Source organism: Fusarium solani (genome assembly GCF_023522795.1).
Source record: "Fusarium solani strain SB1 chromosome Unknown bctg00000009, whole genome shotgun sequence".
In the NCBI taxonomy this organism is placed as follows: Eukaryota; Fungi; Ascomycota; class Sordariomycetes; order Hypocreales; family Nectriaceae; genus Fusarium; species Fusarium solani.
Window position 1 is genome coordinate 383,624 of NW_027072144.1, and position 15,603 is coordinate 399,226.

The following is a 15,603-nucleotide window of genomic DNA, read 5'->3' on the forward strand; positions in this document are numbered from 1 at the left end:
CCCCCGTTTGGAAGCTCAATGTCGCATAACAGGAGAGGCAACCCGATCGCGGGTTGCGCAAAGCAGCCTTGAGGAACGAAGCTTGAAGTGGTCAATTTCAATTTCCTTGAATTTGGCTTCAAATCCGAGGCTGTACTAGATATGCGAGTTACTAACCTTGGGAATTGAGAACAAGATAAAGTAACAATCGATCAACGTGGCTTTGCAGTAGGGCTAAAACAAGCCTTTGTTGGGCCAAACGAGGGGGTGATTGTTTCAACTGGGATGTCATCCCGTGTCTCACGCTGTATTGTCTCATTGGGAAAGCAATCAAGGATGGTGAGGGGGGAGGAGAAATGAGGGGTTGCTAAGACATTCCATGGTGAAGAATGGATCTTGTAACGGTGCACCTAAGCCGTCACGCCACAGGGCAAAACAGACCTGCGTATTTGGATATGATATATCGATATCAACTGTGCTATCTGGATATATCGATATTGATATATATCGATATCGATATAACTCTCTGCTTCTTAAATGGATATCCAGATTGATATCCACCTAAATACCGCTCTCTGATTGGCTGAAAAGATCTTATCAATTGATCAGATGATGAAAAGGCTTCTGTCGCACATCACCACTAGGTTCGTGCGACTGGATATGAAACACGGGGCGTACCTTGGGGTCGCGTATCCGGTTTCACATCTGGCCTGTCGCATAATCCTAATATGAGCTCAAATAGCTGTTCCCGAACACATGGCTGTTCGATTTCTTTTGTTCTTTAGATAACTCTCATCAATTGACTGGTGCCATCAATGATTCCTGTGGAGCCAATTGTCTGACAACTTCTCTCAATTTCAACATCAGCACCACCATCTCAGTACTCGTTCAAACGGCTCTAGGTATTCTAGCACAATTAGCTTATCCAGGTGATTTATCGACCATGGCATCATCTCAGACCACCGCCGCCTCTACGCCCTCGATTTCGGACCAGCCCATTACTGGGACGTCTCTGGACTTTTTCCTCTTCTTCAAAGCAACGTATCCTGATGAGGACACCCAGAACGCCACCGGCGGGTCACGTAAGCGCAAATCTAGGGGTATGGTGATGTATCGATGTCTCCATTGCCCTGCCGATAAGCCCTGGGCGAATCGGAAGCGGGACAACGCATGGCATCACGCCCGGCGGTGCCATGCCGATATTATCTCTTCCCTCGATCGCACGCTCATTGGGGGCAGTTCTGATGTTCTAGATGATGAAAGGGAAGCCAAACGTCCTCGGATTGATGCTTTCTTTCCCTCTCGTTACTCGGATGTCTCTCTCCGCCGTATGTTCGACCGCGATCGGTATTTAGATGCAATAATCAGCCTAATCACACGCCGCCGGCTTGCCTTCTCAGCAATTACCTGGGATGAGATGCAAGAGATTATGCTAGCAGCTAATCCTGCTATAGAGGACCTTTTAGTGACCAACCGAAGTGCTCTAATGCGACTAATTGATGCCACATATGAGTTATATTCTTCTCACTTCTCAGCTCATGGCAACTCTTGAAGCTTCCATCTCAAAGATCCATATCCTCTCTGATCTCTGGACATCGCCCCATCGCCATGGGATACTCGCCATCTCTGCGCGATGGGTTGATCAGGATTATCAGCCACGAAGGGCACTGCTAGCGATGCCAGAATGTCGCTATAGCCATAGTGGTGAAACCCAGGCATCTCTAATTATCGATACACTGGCAAAGTACGGCATTGCTTCTAAAGTGGGCTACCATGTAGGGGATAATGCCACTTCAAATGATACCTGCTTGTCTTATCTCTCACGGCGGTTACGAGAAGACTATGGGGTACGATAACCCTTCCCTTATCTCTGGATTAGGATTAATTGGTTGCTAGTTGACGTTTGATCCCTCTAAGCGCCGTATCCGCTGCGTCGCCCACATTATTAACCTATCCCTTCAAGCATTTCTTCTCGCGTCTTCAAAAGAGGCACTAATCGCCGCTCTTGATGCCACCGATGATACCTCAAACGATCAGTTGTTTGCACAGTTCTACGACACCTTGCACGACGCCGGACAGACAACAAGAACAGATGAGGCCCATCAGCTTCGCGAAGAGGCAATCGTATACTTGAGAACTTCACTGGATGGCAGCATATCGCGCCCCTACGGAAAGTACACAACATCGCGGTCTGGATACGTAAATCTACGCTTCATTCGGCTATATGGGACGATGAAATAAAGCTCCGACTAGGCATAGATAATGCCACACGCTGGAATTCATGGTATCGATTGTTGGATAATTTTCTGCGGTATCAATCCCGTGTAAAACAGTTCCTAATTGACCATGATAGAGAGCTTCAAGACGATATCCTGCTAGCTTCAGAGTGGGAGTTTATTGAACGGACGCATCGTTTCCTACAGCCGTTTGCCTCAGCTACGTTGTTGGCCGAAGGGGCGCGATCTACACTCTCCCAATCACTCTCGATAATGGATGTTTTATTGCGACAGTACGAGAAGTATAAGGTCGGTGGCGATGTTTTTTCTTTTATCTAATTGATCGGCTAACTAATTGTCTTATTTAGGAGCTTTATAGTTCAAAGGAAAACCATGATCCCCACATGGTACACTGCATCGATATGGGCTGGTTTGTACTTAATAAGTACTACACCTTATCAGACCAGACACCTGTGTATGCCGCCGCACTCCTTCTCGATCCCTCGAAACGAAGAAAATACATTGAGCGGAATTGGCAAGAATCCTGGCACGCGCCTGCTATTGCCGCCGCCCAGCAAATTTGGCTAGATGAATATAATGCCGCGCCAATCCCAGAATCCTTGCGGGTACCTCTAGATGTGTCCTCTTCATCTGGGAGGCAGCACAACGAGCTGGATGAGTTGTTGAGCGATATTGCTGTTACTGGCCCTATCTTAGACGACGCCGATGACTTCGAAACCTTTATTGATGCACCACCGACCCGGATAACTGGCTCTCCTCTCCAGTGGTGGCTACATCGAGATCAAAGGAAAGCATATCCGCGGTTATCCCGCATGGCAATTGATATCCTCTCAATCCCTCCTGAATCATCTGATGTTGAGTCTCACTTCTCATCGGCGCGGCGTACGCTATCATGGGATAGAGAGAGCATGACCTGCGAGAACCTGGCGAAGGTTGAGTGTGTGGGCAACTGGATGCGCGAGGGTATCATTGTACCCAAGTCTCACGGTGGCAGGGGCGTTATTTCCAGCGTTGCTGTTGAATTTAGCGTTGAAACAGAGGCAGAGGACTTTCTAGATTAGGGCACTTTCTTGTTCTTTCTTCTAGCCTACAAGAATTATATGTGGTTTATCTGGATATCAACCTTGCTAAAGTGGCTATGTGGCTGTATGGATATCTGCCTGGATATATCGATATCCAGATAATTTCTCCCACTTATCTGGATATCGATATAATGGCCAGAATTTCGGTGGAAATCGATATACGCAGGTCTGAAGGCGACAATAGCCTGCCCGCGGGAGCGAGAGCTCCCGCGTACAGTCTTGCACCACTTACTCGCCGCAAGGTCCCTTCACGGGGATTTTGCCGCATACCACGAGAGGTTCAACCATAGCGAAGCACGAGTGGTCTGCTCATGCAACCGACGCAAAACACCTGACCATATCTTCTACTGCAGAAAGGTACCGCCACGGAAGCGAGAGAGGCTCGCTCCCTCGCCGGATACGGCAGTGAATCTAGCATTAGGAAAAGACTTTGACAAGTTTGTCAAGCTGGCCAAGACAAGCCCCTTCTTTGATAGGAGCTGCCCTCGCTACTAGACGGGGTTGACCTGAGACGCAGTTGCGTCTGCTCCCTCCTTTGTTCTCTCTTCTCTTCTTTTGTTACCTCTTTCTATTGCACAGGCTCGGCCAGGCAGGGAGCCGCAACGCTCTCCGTCTGGCTGCGGCCATCCTCAACCACGGCCCTCCACCATGACTATCCTAGTCATGAGCTGCCCCGCGGCTACTATTCACTAGCCGTGCCTGGACCGCCCGCTGACGGGTAACAGGCCCGATATAAAGCGCCATTTGTGCCGATTATATGCTGGATAGGGGACACTATACGGTTAGATCATAGGTAGACTCCCGTAGCTCAGCACGTCCTGTGCTCCCTTAGGAGACTTCTGAGGCCTCACGGCCTCCCGGACGAAAAATATACATACATACATACATACATACATACATACATACATACATACATACATACATACATACATACATACATACAATTCAGCATCACCCAGGAGATATCTGTTCTTTGCTCAGCTATCCGAAAAACTGAAGGGACTTGCTGTGGGTATTTAAGGGAAGACGACTGCAGATTCTATGTCTATCCTCTCTCTCAGGAAAATACGATAGCCTCTCCCCCATGCGTGACGCTCTTAGATCCTGTTGGAAATCCGAGGATCCCCCTTCCTTTCAGGATTCAGACTAGCAGTCTGAAAGTCCTAGATTTAGAGTTCAAAGTCCTAGATGGAATCATTCAGAGATATAAACTTGAGAAGAACTCTTATATCAATAATAATAATATAATCAAGTTCAAAAAAAACATCTTCACCCAGCACAGCTGCGCAATACAAACAACAGATCCTCCGGGCCGAGGTTCACCCCCAACCAACTCGACCGCATTGGTACACGATTGCGCTGGTCTTGGCTTCATCCTTTCAACAACTGTTGGATTCCCAATGGCTCCCTACTACGCTCAAGAAGACGGAAATTTCAAGAGTGACCCTCGCGACTCGACTATTTTCCAGCTAGATCAGCCGCATATACGTCGAGATTTCGACAACTCTCTCAAAAAGACAGCATCCGACTCAACGCTAGGAGCTACCGAGTTCACCAATGCGCTGGACTACCTCGGCATTATACTCTTGGAGCTTTGCTTTGGAAAGCTACTTAAGTAGCATACTTATAGAAAGCAGTGCCCTAAGGGGACAAATGCGAGGGAGATAGCCGGCTTTAATCTCCCAGCGGCACGAGACTGGCAGTGCCAGGTACCCCAGGAGGCTGGTCCTGACTATGCCGAAGCGGTTGGATGGCGTTTAGACAGGCGTAAATCCAGACCTCCTGAACGGTGGAAGAAGGATATGCTGCAAAGTGTCGTTCATCCACTGCAACGATGCCGAGAATACTTAGCGGGAAATCGAGACGTGCTGGCTTGAGTCCTTTCCAACAGTGGAAAAGAGAAGATGCAGTGTTTAAAGTCCAATGTCTCTTTTAAACTCTCGAAGCCAGTCAGGGTTATCAGCTGGCGTCTGATTCCATGGGTCGCCACTGAAATAGTTAGCAAGCCGTGAAATGTTTCCAGCAATACTGGGACCCAACTCACTCATCATACATGATCCATCGCGCTTGGTACTGAAGTTCCTCGTCGGTGGGAGCATGGTTGTTTGGATTTAGAGGGGATATAGCACTCGCTACAAACCGAGACAACTCTCTAGTGAGCGCCCTGTACATGTTGCTGTCGTTGAGAAGAACGACCTTCGTGGCTTTTGGGCCAGCAACTGTCCCAAATCCGCCGGTGACAAAACTTGTTGTGTAGAGGGCAGCAGATTTGTTACGACCTCCCATCCAGGAGCCCCCCTCTCCCGGAACTCCCGGAAGAGGCAAGTCAAGTGTTGTGTTAGTTGTGAAGGTATGTTGTGTTGGAGAGTGATTTGGCGCGGTATGACTTGCAGTAGTGGTAGGTGACAGCCTGGCACGGAGACGAAATGGCTCTAACCAATGACTTGAGTCATAGGCCAAGTCGCATAACAGCTTGACAAACATTGGTGAAGAGTTTGGCATTTGATTGACGATATTGCATGCCTCGAGTTGGAGCTCATCATTCCCAATCTCAAAGTTGAGCAGCTGCAACATGTCGACGTGCTGACGCAAGAGACTCTCGAGTTTGCAGTCTTCAAAGATGTCCCTCTTGCCGTGAATCTTTAACTGCGTATATCGAGATTTGGCGGCATTCTTCATGGGCCGGAGTCGAGCGTCCCTGGTAATCTTCTCTGACGACAGAAGCAGGTCGCGTAGCCAAGACGGCGTAGGCGCACTATCATGCCGAAATATGATCTCGGCCCCAAAGATGATACAGCAGGCCTCATATTGAAGTAGCTTGTTTGAAGGGGCGCTGTGGCCAGCTTCGATCTGGTTAGTAGAGAAGTAGTCCAACTCTAGCTGGATGAGTTCAAATGCACTGGATGGGCTATTTGGAGCTCCTTGCTGTGTGGTGAATGGCAGAGGTGAGTTTCTCTCGTAGTGAATAAGATCTACAATCCTATTAGTACCTGTCAATCAGGTTGCATTAGGAGAAGAGGCCAACACCCACATGGAGGCACAGAGTTCTCGACCATTTCGAGCACATGTGGTTCAAACCCCCAGTCTCCCTTCCAATCAGCCATTGTCTTGCCCTCTTTAAAGTGTTCAGCCAAATGATCGCCTCTTTCAGCCCATGTATCCATATCGAGGTTGCAGAACCCGCATCGAGACAGTATCTCTCCGCTGGTAACCTTCCACTCCCCCATCGGCCACTTCCTGAATCGAGCACCGTGCATGAGCCTCAAGTGCTGGATGAGATGATCTTTTCGGTAGAATGTGCGTTCTTCACTTTGACGTTCCAGGCAAGAGGCGTGGTTGTGATTATCGAGGTGGCCTGAATCTGGATTGACAATGCCACAATAGACACATTCATCGACTTGATCGGCATTCTTGGAAGTAGGGCCATTTGGCGAACACTGCCACTGCTCCAGTGACAAGTGCAATGATTTTTCATGGCGCTGCCAGTTGTGTTTTGTTTTGAAGGTTTCCGTGCAGAACGTGCACTGGAATCGGTGACAGATCTGGAATAAAGCCCCCGAACGGCTGCGTTCCACCCCGGCATTGGGCCTTTTCCTTCGCTTCCTAGCCTTCCTGAGGTATCCAATGGAGTTTTGTGAAGCTTTCGAAGTGTAAGAGTAAGCAGAAGTACGAGAGCTTCGGCTTGAGTCTGATGTGCCTGTGCTGGTGATGGAGTACGCATTGTCCGGGGAGCGTGAAGGTCCACCGTCGGCTGAGTGAGTACCAGCCATCTCGCCCAAGGGCAACCCAGATACTGCACGAGCAATGGCAGCCACATTGGCCGGTTCGTTCTCGGGCGGCGAATTGCGCCATCTCTCGAAAGGATTCATATGCTCGGGAACAGGGGTAGCTGGACGTCCACGCGTTATCTCGAGTGGCGGAGTCTCTGGGAGTTGTGGATCGGATGCTGGGACCTGGCATAGGGGGAATTTCTTGCGCCGACGAGCATTGGCGAACCAGTTTAGGATTTGTTGTTTGTTGAGACCAGATAGTTTCTCGAGTCTTTCAACGTCTCCCACTGAAGGGTATGGACGGTGGATGTGACTTAGGAGCCAGTTGTTCAAAACTCTGACTGACCCAGAGGAAAACCGCTTTCCGATCTTGGGAGCTGTAGACATATCATTCGCAGGAGTTGACGAGTTGGGATGGTCGCTTGCGCGCTCTTTGCTTCCGAATAATCTGCCTGGGAGCGAGCTGTCTTGGTCTTCATTGTTCTGGGACAAGATTTGCGTCGTAGCATCATGGCCCTGGTTCCTAGCCCAACTTGGAGTGTCAAGTTCGACAGAGAACATCTCCGAGGAAGCGTGAGCCTCGGCCACAAGACAAGAGGGATCTAGATCGAGGGCCCAGTTGATGTCATTGAGCGTCGAGTTGGTGTCGTCGATGGCATCACCAGGGAGATCGGGAGCAGAGGAAACAGGAATAAAGCGCGGAAATTCCGACTCAAAATGCTCTGCCATAACGAAGGCCTTGTCTCGATCGTGGGAGTTGGTATCAAGAATCGAGTCATCAGCTTCATTCAGACTGGAATGAGTGAAGAGGCGATGGCCCACAAAAATCATGTCAAGTTTAGCCTTACGACATGCGAGTCCGGGAGGAGCTGGATACTAGTTGCTAAAATAAAGCATACAATTTACGGCAGTTTTCAACCTCAAGTGTGGCAATATTTATATCGACCCGTCTCCGATCATGCCACTTTGCCTCTTTCGGAAAAGCCATCATGCAGGCTCGGAGCCCTGATGTAAGAACTCCGAGACTAAGTCAGCAGAGATTACTCAACAATGGGTCATGTCAATGATAGGGAGCAGGCGACGGTGGTGATGGTAGCGTATTGATAAGTGAAGTTGCATGCTCTGGACCCAGTTATGGCGCCATTCTACTGTCTAAGATGATATAAATACTCATCAATGCCTACCCGCAGACTGAGCAAGAAACCATTCAGACCAGTACCAGGAAGCAGCAAAGCTCTCACACGAACAAAACCGCTCCTCATGAATTACTCCTTCCTCCATATTGACCGGGACGATGTCAACCTGGCGTCTATGGCTGCCAAGTACAAAGCCCTTCGACTCGAGGGCCTACGACAATCACCAACCGCGTTCTCGTCGACTTTGGAAACGGAATCGCAATTTACCGATGATGTCTGGATCTCACGGCTCCGAATCCCGGAAAAAGAGACATTTGTATGCGTCCGTGAAGGTGATGGGACCTCGGAATGGGTCGCTCAGGTCACCTTACGAGGACCTGTATCAGCTGAAGAATTCGCACTTCCGTCCGCGTCGGGCCAGCCCTCACCAGCAGATGATCAGACAGAAGAGAAATGGCAAATGCTGAGTCTCTACTCCTTGCCTAGCCACAGGGGAAAGGGATTGGCACAAAGGCTCTGTATGGAGGCATTCCAATTCTTGGTGCGTCGGCGGGTAACCAAGGCTCCTCGCGTTATCGTTCGCATTATGGTCAAGCCCGAAAATACTGCAACTATTCGGCTGTATAATCGACTCGGATTCGACGAGACGGGACTTTGCACTCTGGAGGAGGCTTTGAAGGCAAATGGGGACGGCGAGTTGATCCCCAAAGGGGAGTTGTCGGAGAAATACAGAACTCGAACAGGCATCATAATGGCATTGCGACTGGATAGAGAGGTATAGATGAAGAGCGACCTAAGAAAGCGTTGTAGCTAATATCTGTGCTTCAAGTGATTGATCCTACCTTGGTGTTGTTTGAGAAGCTCAGTCCAATCATTGTTTGGATAACTGCTGCCATACCCAAAACCCTCAGTCTCATGATCTAGGTTCACCCAGCTCTTAGATTCGGTCCTGAACTCGATCACCGTGTGTCTGACCTGGTAGCGCTTGTTGTTTGTCAGTATCAACCCCAACAATTCTTCTCCGATCCATCCAATCCATGTTGTTGGATTGCGCAGGGTGTGCACTTTGATAAAAGGCAGTTCATTGTAAAAATGATTGTAAATATTCTCGGTTATTATAATCTTACTGGGAGGCCCTTTGGACCTTTATATCTCTAAGTGATAACACCTAAAACACCGGAGAGACAGGTGAACCCCCCTACGTACAGCAGGGGTACATTTCGAACGGCGTGTTGTATGATTCGGCCGGCCTGGTAACGATTGAGCGCCCCGCTACGGCTCATTGAAGTAAAGGTTCCAGGGAAAACAACGAAGCCATCAAGGAGAATCCAGTTGGAGAATGCGGCAAGAATATTCCAGCGTTTGCGGACATCCTGAGATTCCACAATCATCTGATGATACGATGAAACCGATTCGTCTGGTCCAAAGACCTTAGCGGTCCTCAGACAACCGTCCCCGCGATCTTCTTTCTGATCACTTCTGGCTGTCATCGTGGTGCACGCTTAATGCCGCTTGTGTCTGACTACAGATGGTCGGCGAACTACACGGCAATTTATGTATCTCCGGATGGTACGTTTCGGCACCCACCTCCCACGTCTAACATCATGTAAGTAAACCTGTGACACATTAGCGCCGGGGCCAGTTCCGTAACTGACCTGGTTATAGTTGGAATGGCCCCCCGTCCAAGGGACGCTGCCGTTTTGTTTCCTTACTCTTACACTATCCATCATGGAGAACACTGACCTGTACGGCATCTGCATAGGTAGATCCATTGTCCTACTTATCATTGTCTCACTCTACCACTCTAGAGCCCGCATAGTCTACAAAGGCACCCTACATCCCTATTGTCTCTCCCACTTTTGTTAAAAGTGGTTTGAACGCGTCGCTATTGGCCCATGACCCCTGTGATTCCCCATAGTCTACTTTCACTAGAAAGATTCTCCATATGACTCCCTGATTAAACTATCTTATTAAAGTGGGATTCTGGCTCCTTAATTAGCTAGGCTTTGTCACGGGCCAGGGCCCATATCCTTGCGGCTGTGCCGCAGGGCGTACTGAGCTCGTGCGCGCCGGGGGTGGGGGGTTACCCCACAGCTCAGGGGCACTTGAGAACTTCTTTCTTTCTTCTTCATCTTTGATGTAAATAGCATCCTGGACTAGATAGCTGGAATACAGTTACTAGAGGCCGTTCACAGGCTTCTTATACCGCACGACGCACCCTACCCGTATCTTAATAACTTGGGTATGGTAACTGAAGTCCCTATTACTTATTAATTAATTTGAGTTTATAGTGTTAAAATAAGTCTAATGCGTCCCCCTACGTAGATTAATTGCAATTCTATTAATTTTAGTAACTTTAGAAGTTCCATTATCATCATTATTAGTATTATTATTCGTGAACCCCACCCTTTTTTCTGTAAAAAAAAAAAAAAAAAAAAAAAAAAATAATCCATAACGTACTTAATAAGCGAATGTCGCAGATTAGCGAATGTCGCACTAAGTCGCATGCTCGCGACTCCCTACCTTGCAAAATCAACCACAACACTCTAAATCTGCTCAAATCAATTAGCACTCTATTCTTAAGACACTACTACTTCTATCTAGCATCTATACGCGTTATATCCTATCTTACCGCAAACGCCACATCGTCGTTCCTTCGTTTGTGGCCTACGTTTCCGACCCCCATTTCGATGGCTTTCTTCTTCTAACTGCACATTTACTTCCTTCTGATCTTACAAATCCTGCCCTTCAGCTAAAGTCAGACTTCCCCCTTTCCACAAAAGCTTCTTTTTAGCCCGTCGGCGCCGGCTAAGCACCTCATTCTCTTGTCGAAGGATCTGAACCTCAGACTTGAGTAAGGCGATCTGGTGCATGATTCCCTAAGTCCCTTTGGCAAATTAGTCAACAGCAACCAGAATCTATATCGGCGAGCTTCCTTAGTATCGAGAGATCCGGTGCTTAATAAATTCGGTTTGCGAGCTCGCCTCTATCGGGCTATTTAGCGTCTTAGAAACCCAAGGTGCGGGTAGCTCGTCAACCTCCTCCACTAGCGTGGGCGTACATAGCTTCACATCGAGCCTAGATATTACGCTGACTGGGCTCAGAGGGACGAGGCCTGCCCCCCGAAAACCTCCTCGGATGTTCTTTTCTGTCATAGACTCTTGGAACGCTGCCATAAATGCCGGAAAGAAATCCTCCTTGTTGATATGCGTTGTACCTGCCCGCATCTTCTTCTCGATTTGTCGCCCGTATGCTTGCTTGAGCGGGCCAAAACACCCGACATCAAGAGGCTGAGGGATTTGGGATGAATGAGAAGTCATACAAAGTGTGACGATCTTGTTTTGCTTGCAGTAAAGCTCGAAGTCAACAGAAAGGTAACTTTCATGGCCATCCACGATGAGGAGACGGTAGCTGCCCGTAGTTCGCAGTTTAGTGTGCTTATCGAAATGCTAAACCCCTCTCTCATCTTATATTGCATGGACTTGCTTCTTAAGCATCACCATAGTAAACTTCCTCCACAGGGCATAAGCAATGTTATACCGGTATTACCTGCGCTACTCAGGGCCAAAGCCATGACCTTGCTCCTATAGGAAGCTTAAGCTTGGGAGCAGTATTGACCTCTCTTATACTAGGCGGAACTAGTGGAAGTCCCCGTAAAAGATAACTACTAGGATTCCGCTAAAATCTTCAGCCAACTCCTAGAGCCCCCGGAGCTACTTATTAATAGCATATAGCATCGGCGTAACTAATATACTAACCTCGTCTATAATAAGTATATATTTCTCTTGCTAGTCTATCTTAGTCTACCTGTCGATATATAGAGCTGCTAAGCTAGACGACGCAAAGCTATCTAGCTCTCTTACGCGGCCTACTCTTATGCCTATATCTTTAGAGAACTTATAAGCTAATAGATATAATTTTATTAATATTTACCGCTGCTATGCCAGACATTATAGTCACTAGCAAGCGATACGACTATGCCCTACGGGCGAATAGCTCGGCGATAGCGGCGATCACCCGCGATTTACCAGTACCTCCTTCGCCTCCGATAAATAGGCATAGCTACGGGGTGCGATGCTCATCTCGGCGCACCTGGTCAAGTTGGCGGCAGATTAACCAGAAGGCGATGCTCTATCTTCTATTGAGCGTCAGGGACTTAGTCACTTATCTCCCAACCTCGCAAAACGATGTCGACGGGCCGAACATGATGCTCGTGGATGGTCCTGTGCCCTCCATCCGGTCGGCAGTCGCGACTCGGTCGCTCTGCTAGCCTAAGCCTTCCGACCCGCCGCGCTCCGTGGCTCCGTCGATGGCTATCGCAGCGCCCGGCCGACTCTGCATACCCTGAATCGCCTTTTCTCGCTCGCGGGAGAGGCTGATTTGCTGCGACTTAATAGACCTTAGTTGCTCTTGCCCGGGCATCCCCGTGCCCGGGGCCGTCCCTTCAAGAGGGCTCGGGCCATTATCCAGGATGATCGCGGCATAAAGGTCCTCCTCAGAGACCAATGCGGTCTCCTAGAACCGGTACATTGGCCCAACCATCGCAGAGATCTCTTTCGACCCGGCCATTATCCCCTTTCCCGTTATCGCATTCCTCAATACATCAATCAGGCGGGTCGCCATACCGATGTCATCCGGCCAGTATACTGCTACGCTCTGCGAGCCGTCACTTTCGGTGCTGCGCGATTCGGTTGCATCGGCAATCAGATCGCTTTCGCTAGACTAGACCCCCCACTGCCGGGCATCCAGCGCCACGTCCTCGGCGGATCGCCGCAGCAGTTATATGTTATCTGCTAGCCACGCGATGCGCTTGGGAAGACACGCCTTATACCTCTCCCAGATGTTATTAATGTCATCGGATGTCTCGCATAGAAACATTTCCCATGGGACGAAGAGCGCAAGGTGCTGTACTGCTGCTCTGATGCCGGTTGCGTGAGACCGAAAGGACCGAAACTCGTTCACTCCAGTCCTGCTTTGGACCGAAGCAGAAATACCTCGGTCCCGGAAAATACGCAAAGTATATAGGACGCACTCATTTGTACTTCCCTATGTAGCAGCTACCTCAGCTATCAATGCAACTTGGTCACACTCAATACCTTTGGGCACATTACCAGACGTGACAAACCCCTTGTTCAAGACAACGCCAGCGTCCCCTCTACCAACATAAACCCAGTACGACCAGGTTTATCCCTTGGACCCAACCCGACCGTCACATATAAGGCTCAAGCCGGGAGCCCTGGTTTGGCTTGATGGCTTGCTCTCTGCGCAGCCACGAGGAACAATGTACTGAGAGACATAGAAACACCAGCAAAAGCCTGGGCGCCGAGATACCTTCCACCTAGGGCACTGATCAGAGCTCCACCGATTGGGGGGCCTATCAAACTAGAAAAGCTAACTATGGTAAAAATCATACCAATTCGGATGCCAAGTTTCTGAGGGTCAGCTGTAAGGGAAGCAAGAGCGGCAGGGAATAGACTTTGAACGCCGCCAGAACAGATTCCGCATGCAACTGCCCAGCAGTATATTCCTGCCACGTTTTTAACAGCAATCCATGCAAGCAACACGGTGGCTGTGGCACCAGCTACAGGTGTGAAGACATATATCGTTCCAAACAGATCCGCAGCGTAGTTGGAACCTAGACGACCAACTACACTGACGCCATTGAGTATCAAGAGCAGGTTGAGAGAATCCTCATAAGACAATGGCGGTGTTAGAACGGTACGAGAGTAAGAAGCAAGAAAGAAGAAAGAGAAGTATAAGCTGAGCAAAGACTGGTGACAGTTAGCAAGACATGATCAAATACTGGATGCGTCAACACTGCCCTTATAGGCTTAAGAAATAGAGCAATTTTATGGGTCAGTAGCTCACTCACAAAGAAGGAAGCGGCGGCGTAAAAATTATAACTTGTGTTTCGAAAAGCCGACCAGTCGATCAACTCAGCGGAGGTTTTTCTGGCCATCCTCGGACGTAGATAGAGGTTCGCGACAGCGAGCAGAGCGAGTTGGATCAGGGCGATCGCACGCATCGTCCACGGATATCCAATAGATGGCACAAGCTGACGCGCCATCCCTGAATAAACTAACCCCCCCGAGGCTGAGCCGCACGCAGCAACTCCAATTGCTATCGCACGTCTCTTATCGAAATATGAGGACATAACAGTAAGCATAGGGCAAAATAGGCATCCATTACCCACACCCACGGCAATGCCAAGAGTGGCTAAATGTTCCTCGAATCGATGACAAAATGAGGATGTAAAAATGCCAATAACAGTCGCAAGTGATCCGATAAAGAATACCTTTCTGAAGTGCCCGGCATCTGTGAGACGCCCTGTGATTGTGCCGAGGAAGAAAAGTAGAAATATTTGCATAGAGCCAATCCATGCAATCGTTGATGGCGGACGATCCAATGCGTCAGTGAAATAGGTTTGGAACGCTCCAAAGGAGTTTGTAAAGCCCCAGGTATTCATGACAACGAAGTGAGAACAAAGAACCACTACCAGATACTTAATTAATTATTTATGAGACCAAGAAGCGAGAACAAACCTATGATACTTGTACGCCATTCCTCACGACGCGGCTCACGGGACTCGCCTTCTTCAACCATGTCCTCGGTCGGGGAGGCGACCTGACCTTGAGGTCTGGGCTCGGTGGGCTTAGACATAGTAGGAGACGGTTTTAATAGAAACGAAAAAGGCGAAAACCGCAACAGGTTTCGATGAGTGACGCAGTAGCTCGTTCTACTGGAATAAAAGAACTGATGAGAGTTGATTATAAGTGAAGGTCCGCTAATCACGTAATACACATTCGCGTCATGTCAAACGTAGGGAGCACGCTAGAAACATGGATGGTCATTCCACTCCACCTTGTTATCTTTCAGACGTGAGAGCGTGGTTACGTAATAGGACATTACGGCATTATGTCGAGCGTAGGGAGCACGCTAGACACATGGTCATCCCACTCCACCTTGTTATCTTTCAGACGTTAGGGCGCGGTTACGTGATACATGATCGAGGCGTCCTGGTTATCTCTCGGTTTCAGCCGGCGGCAGTAGTTATCTGTCGCACTGAGGGTGCTAAAAGGATCAAGGATCAAGGGTCAGGTAAACGATAATGAGCAGCAGCAGTGTGTTGATTGATTGTTGTCTGAGGTGGTCTCTTGTGCGGGGTACTCCATCCCGCAGAGTTACTTAAAGCATACGGCTAGATTACTAACGCAGTTGTTTCATGAGGCCGTGAAGATCATGCCTACCCTGCGACAAATAGCGAAGAAAGTTGGATGGATGGATCTGAGCGCCATTTTGGGGGCTTAGTCAGGGGGAGCGCCCAGGCGCCCAAGGATGTATCAGTATCAGTATCAGTATTTATTACGCCCGGGAGAACGGATCTCATCTCCTGAGTGCG

At 49.0% G+C, this 15,603-nt stretch overlaps 5 protein-coding genes across 5 annotated transcripts; 3 read left to right on the forward strand and 2 right to left on the reverse strand.

Moving 5' to 3' along the window:
- Positions 1-922: 922 nt before the first annotated feature.
- On the forward strand, positions 923-3,277 carry MRS44_013187 (uncharacterized protein; the record flags this gene model as incomplete). Its single annotated transcript, XM_065616674.1, has 5 exons — positions 923-1,444; positions 1,515-1,826; positions 1,876-2,178; positions 2,239-2,263; positions 2,658-3,277. The coding sequence occupies 5 exons, from the start codon at positions 923-925 to the stop codon at positions 3,275-3,277; spliced, it is 1,782 nt and encodes a 593-aa protein (XP_065472746.1).
- A 1,421-nt stretch (positions 3,278-4,698) lies between these two features.
- Positions 4,699-4,917, forward strand: MRS44_013188 (uncharacterized protein; the record flags this gene model as incomplete). Its single annotated transcript, XM_065616675.1, has 1 exon — positions 4,699-4,917. One exon carries the CDS (start codon positions 4,699-4,701, stop codon positions 4,915-4,917), a length of 219 nt encoding a protein of 72 aa, XP_065472747.1.
- A 294-nt stretch (positions 4,918-5,211) lies between these two features.
- On the reverse strand, positions 5,212-7,899 carry MRS44_013189 (uncharacterized protein; the record flags this gene model as incomplete). The annotated part of the gene is made up of 3 exons (XM_065616676.1): positions 5,212-5,287; positions 5,343-6,270; positions 6,330-7,899. The coding sequence occupies 3 exons, from the start codon at positions 7,897-7,899 to the stop codon at positions 5,212-5,214; spliced, it is 2,574 nt and encodes an 857-aa protein (XP_065472748.1).
- A 345-nt stretch (positions 7,900-8,244) lies between these two features.
- MRS44_013190 (uncharacterized protein) lies at positions 8,245-8,985 on the forward strand (the record flags this gene model as incomplete). The annotated part of the gene is made up of 1 exon (XM_065616677.1): positions 8,245-8,985. One exon carries the CDS (start codon positions 8,245-8,247, stop codon positions 8,983-8,985), a length of 741 nt encoding a protein of 246 aa, XP_065472749.1.
- A 4,441-nt stretch (positions 8,986-13,426) lies between these two features.
- On the reverse strand, positions 13,427-14,864 carry MRS44_013191 (uncharacterized protein; the record flags this gene model as incomplete). The annotated part of the gene is made up of 4 exons (XM_065616678.1): positions 13,427-13,578; positions 13,618-13,975; positions 14,398-14,696; positions 14,747-14,864. 4 exons carry the CDS (start codon positions 14,862-14,864, stop codon positions 13,427-13,429), a joined length of 927 nt encoding a protein of 308 aa, XP_065472750.1.
- Positions 14,865-15,603: the final 739 nt, after the last annotated feature.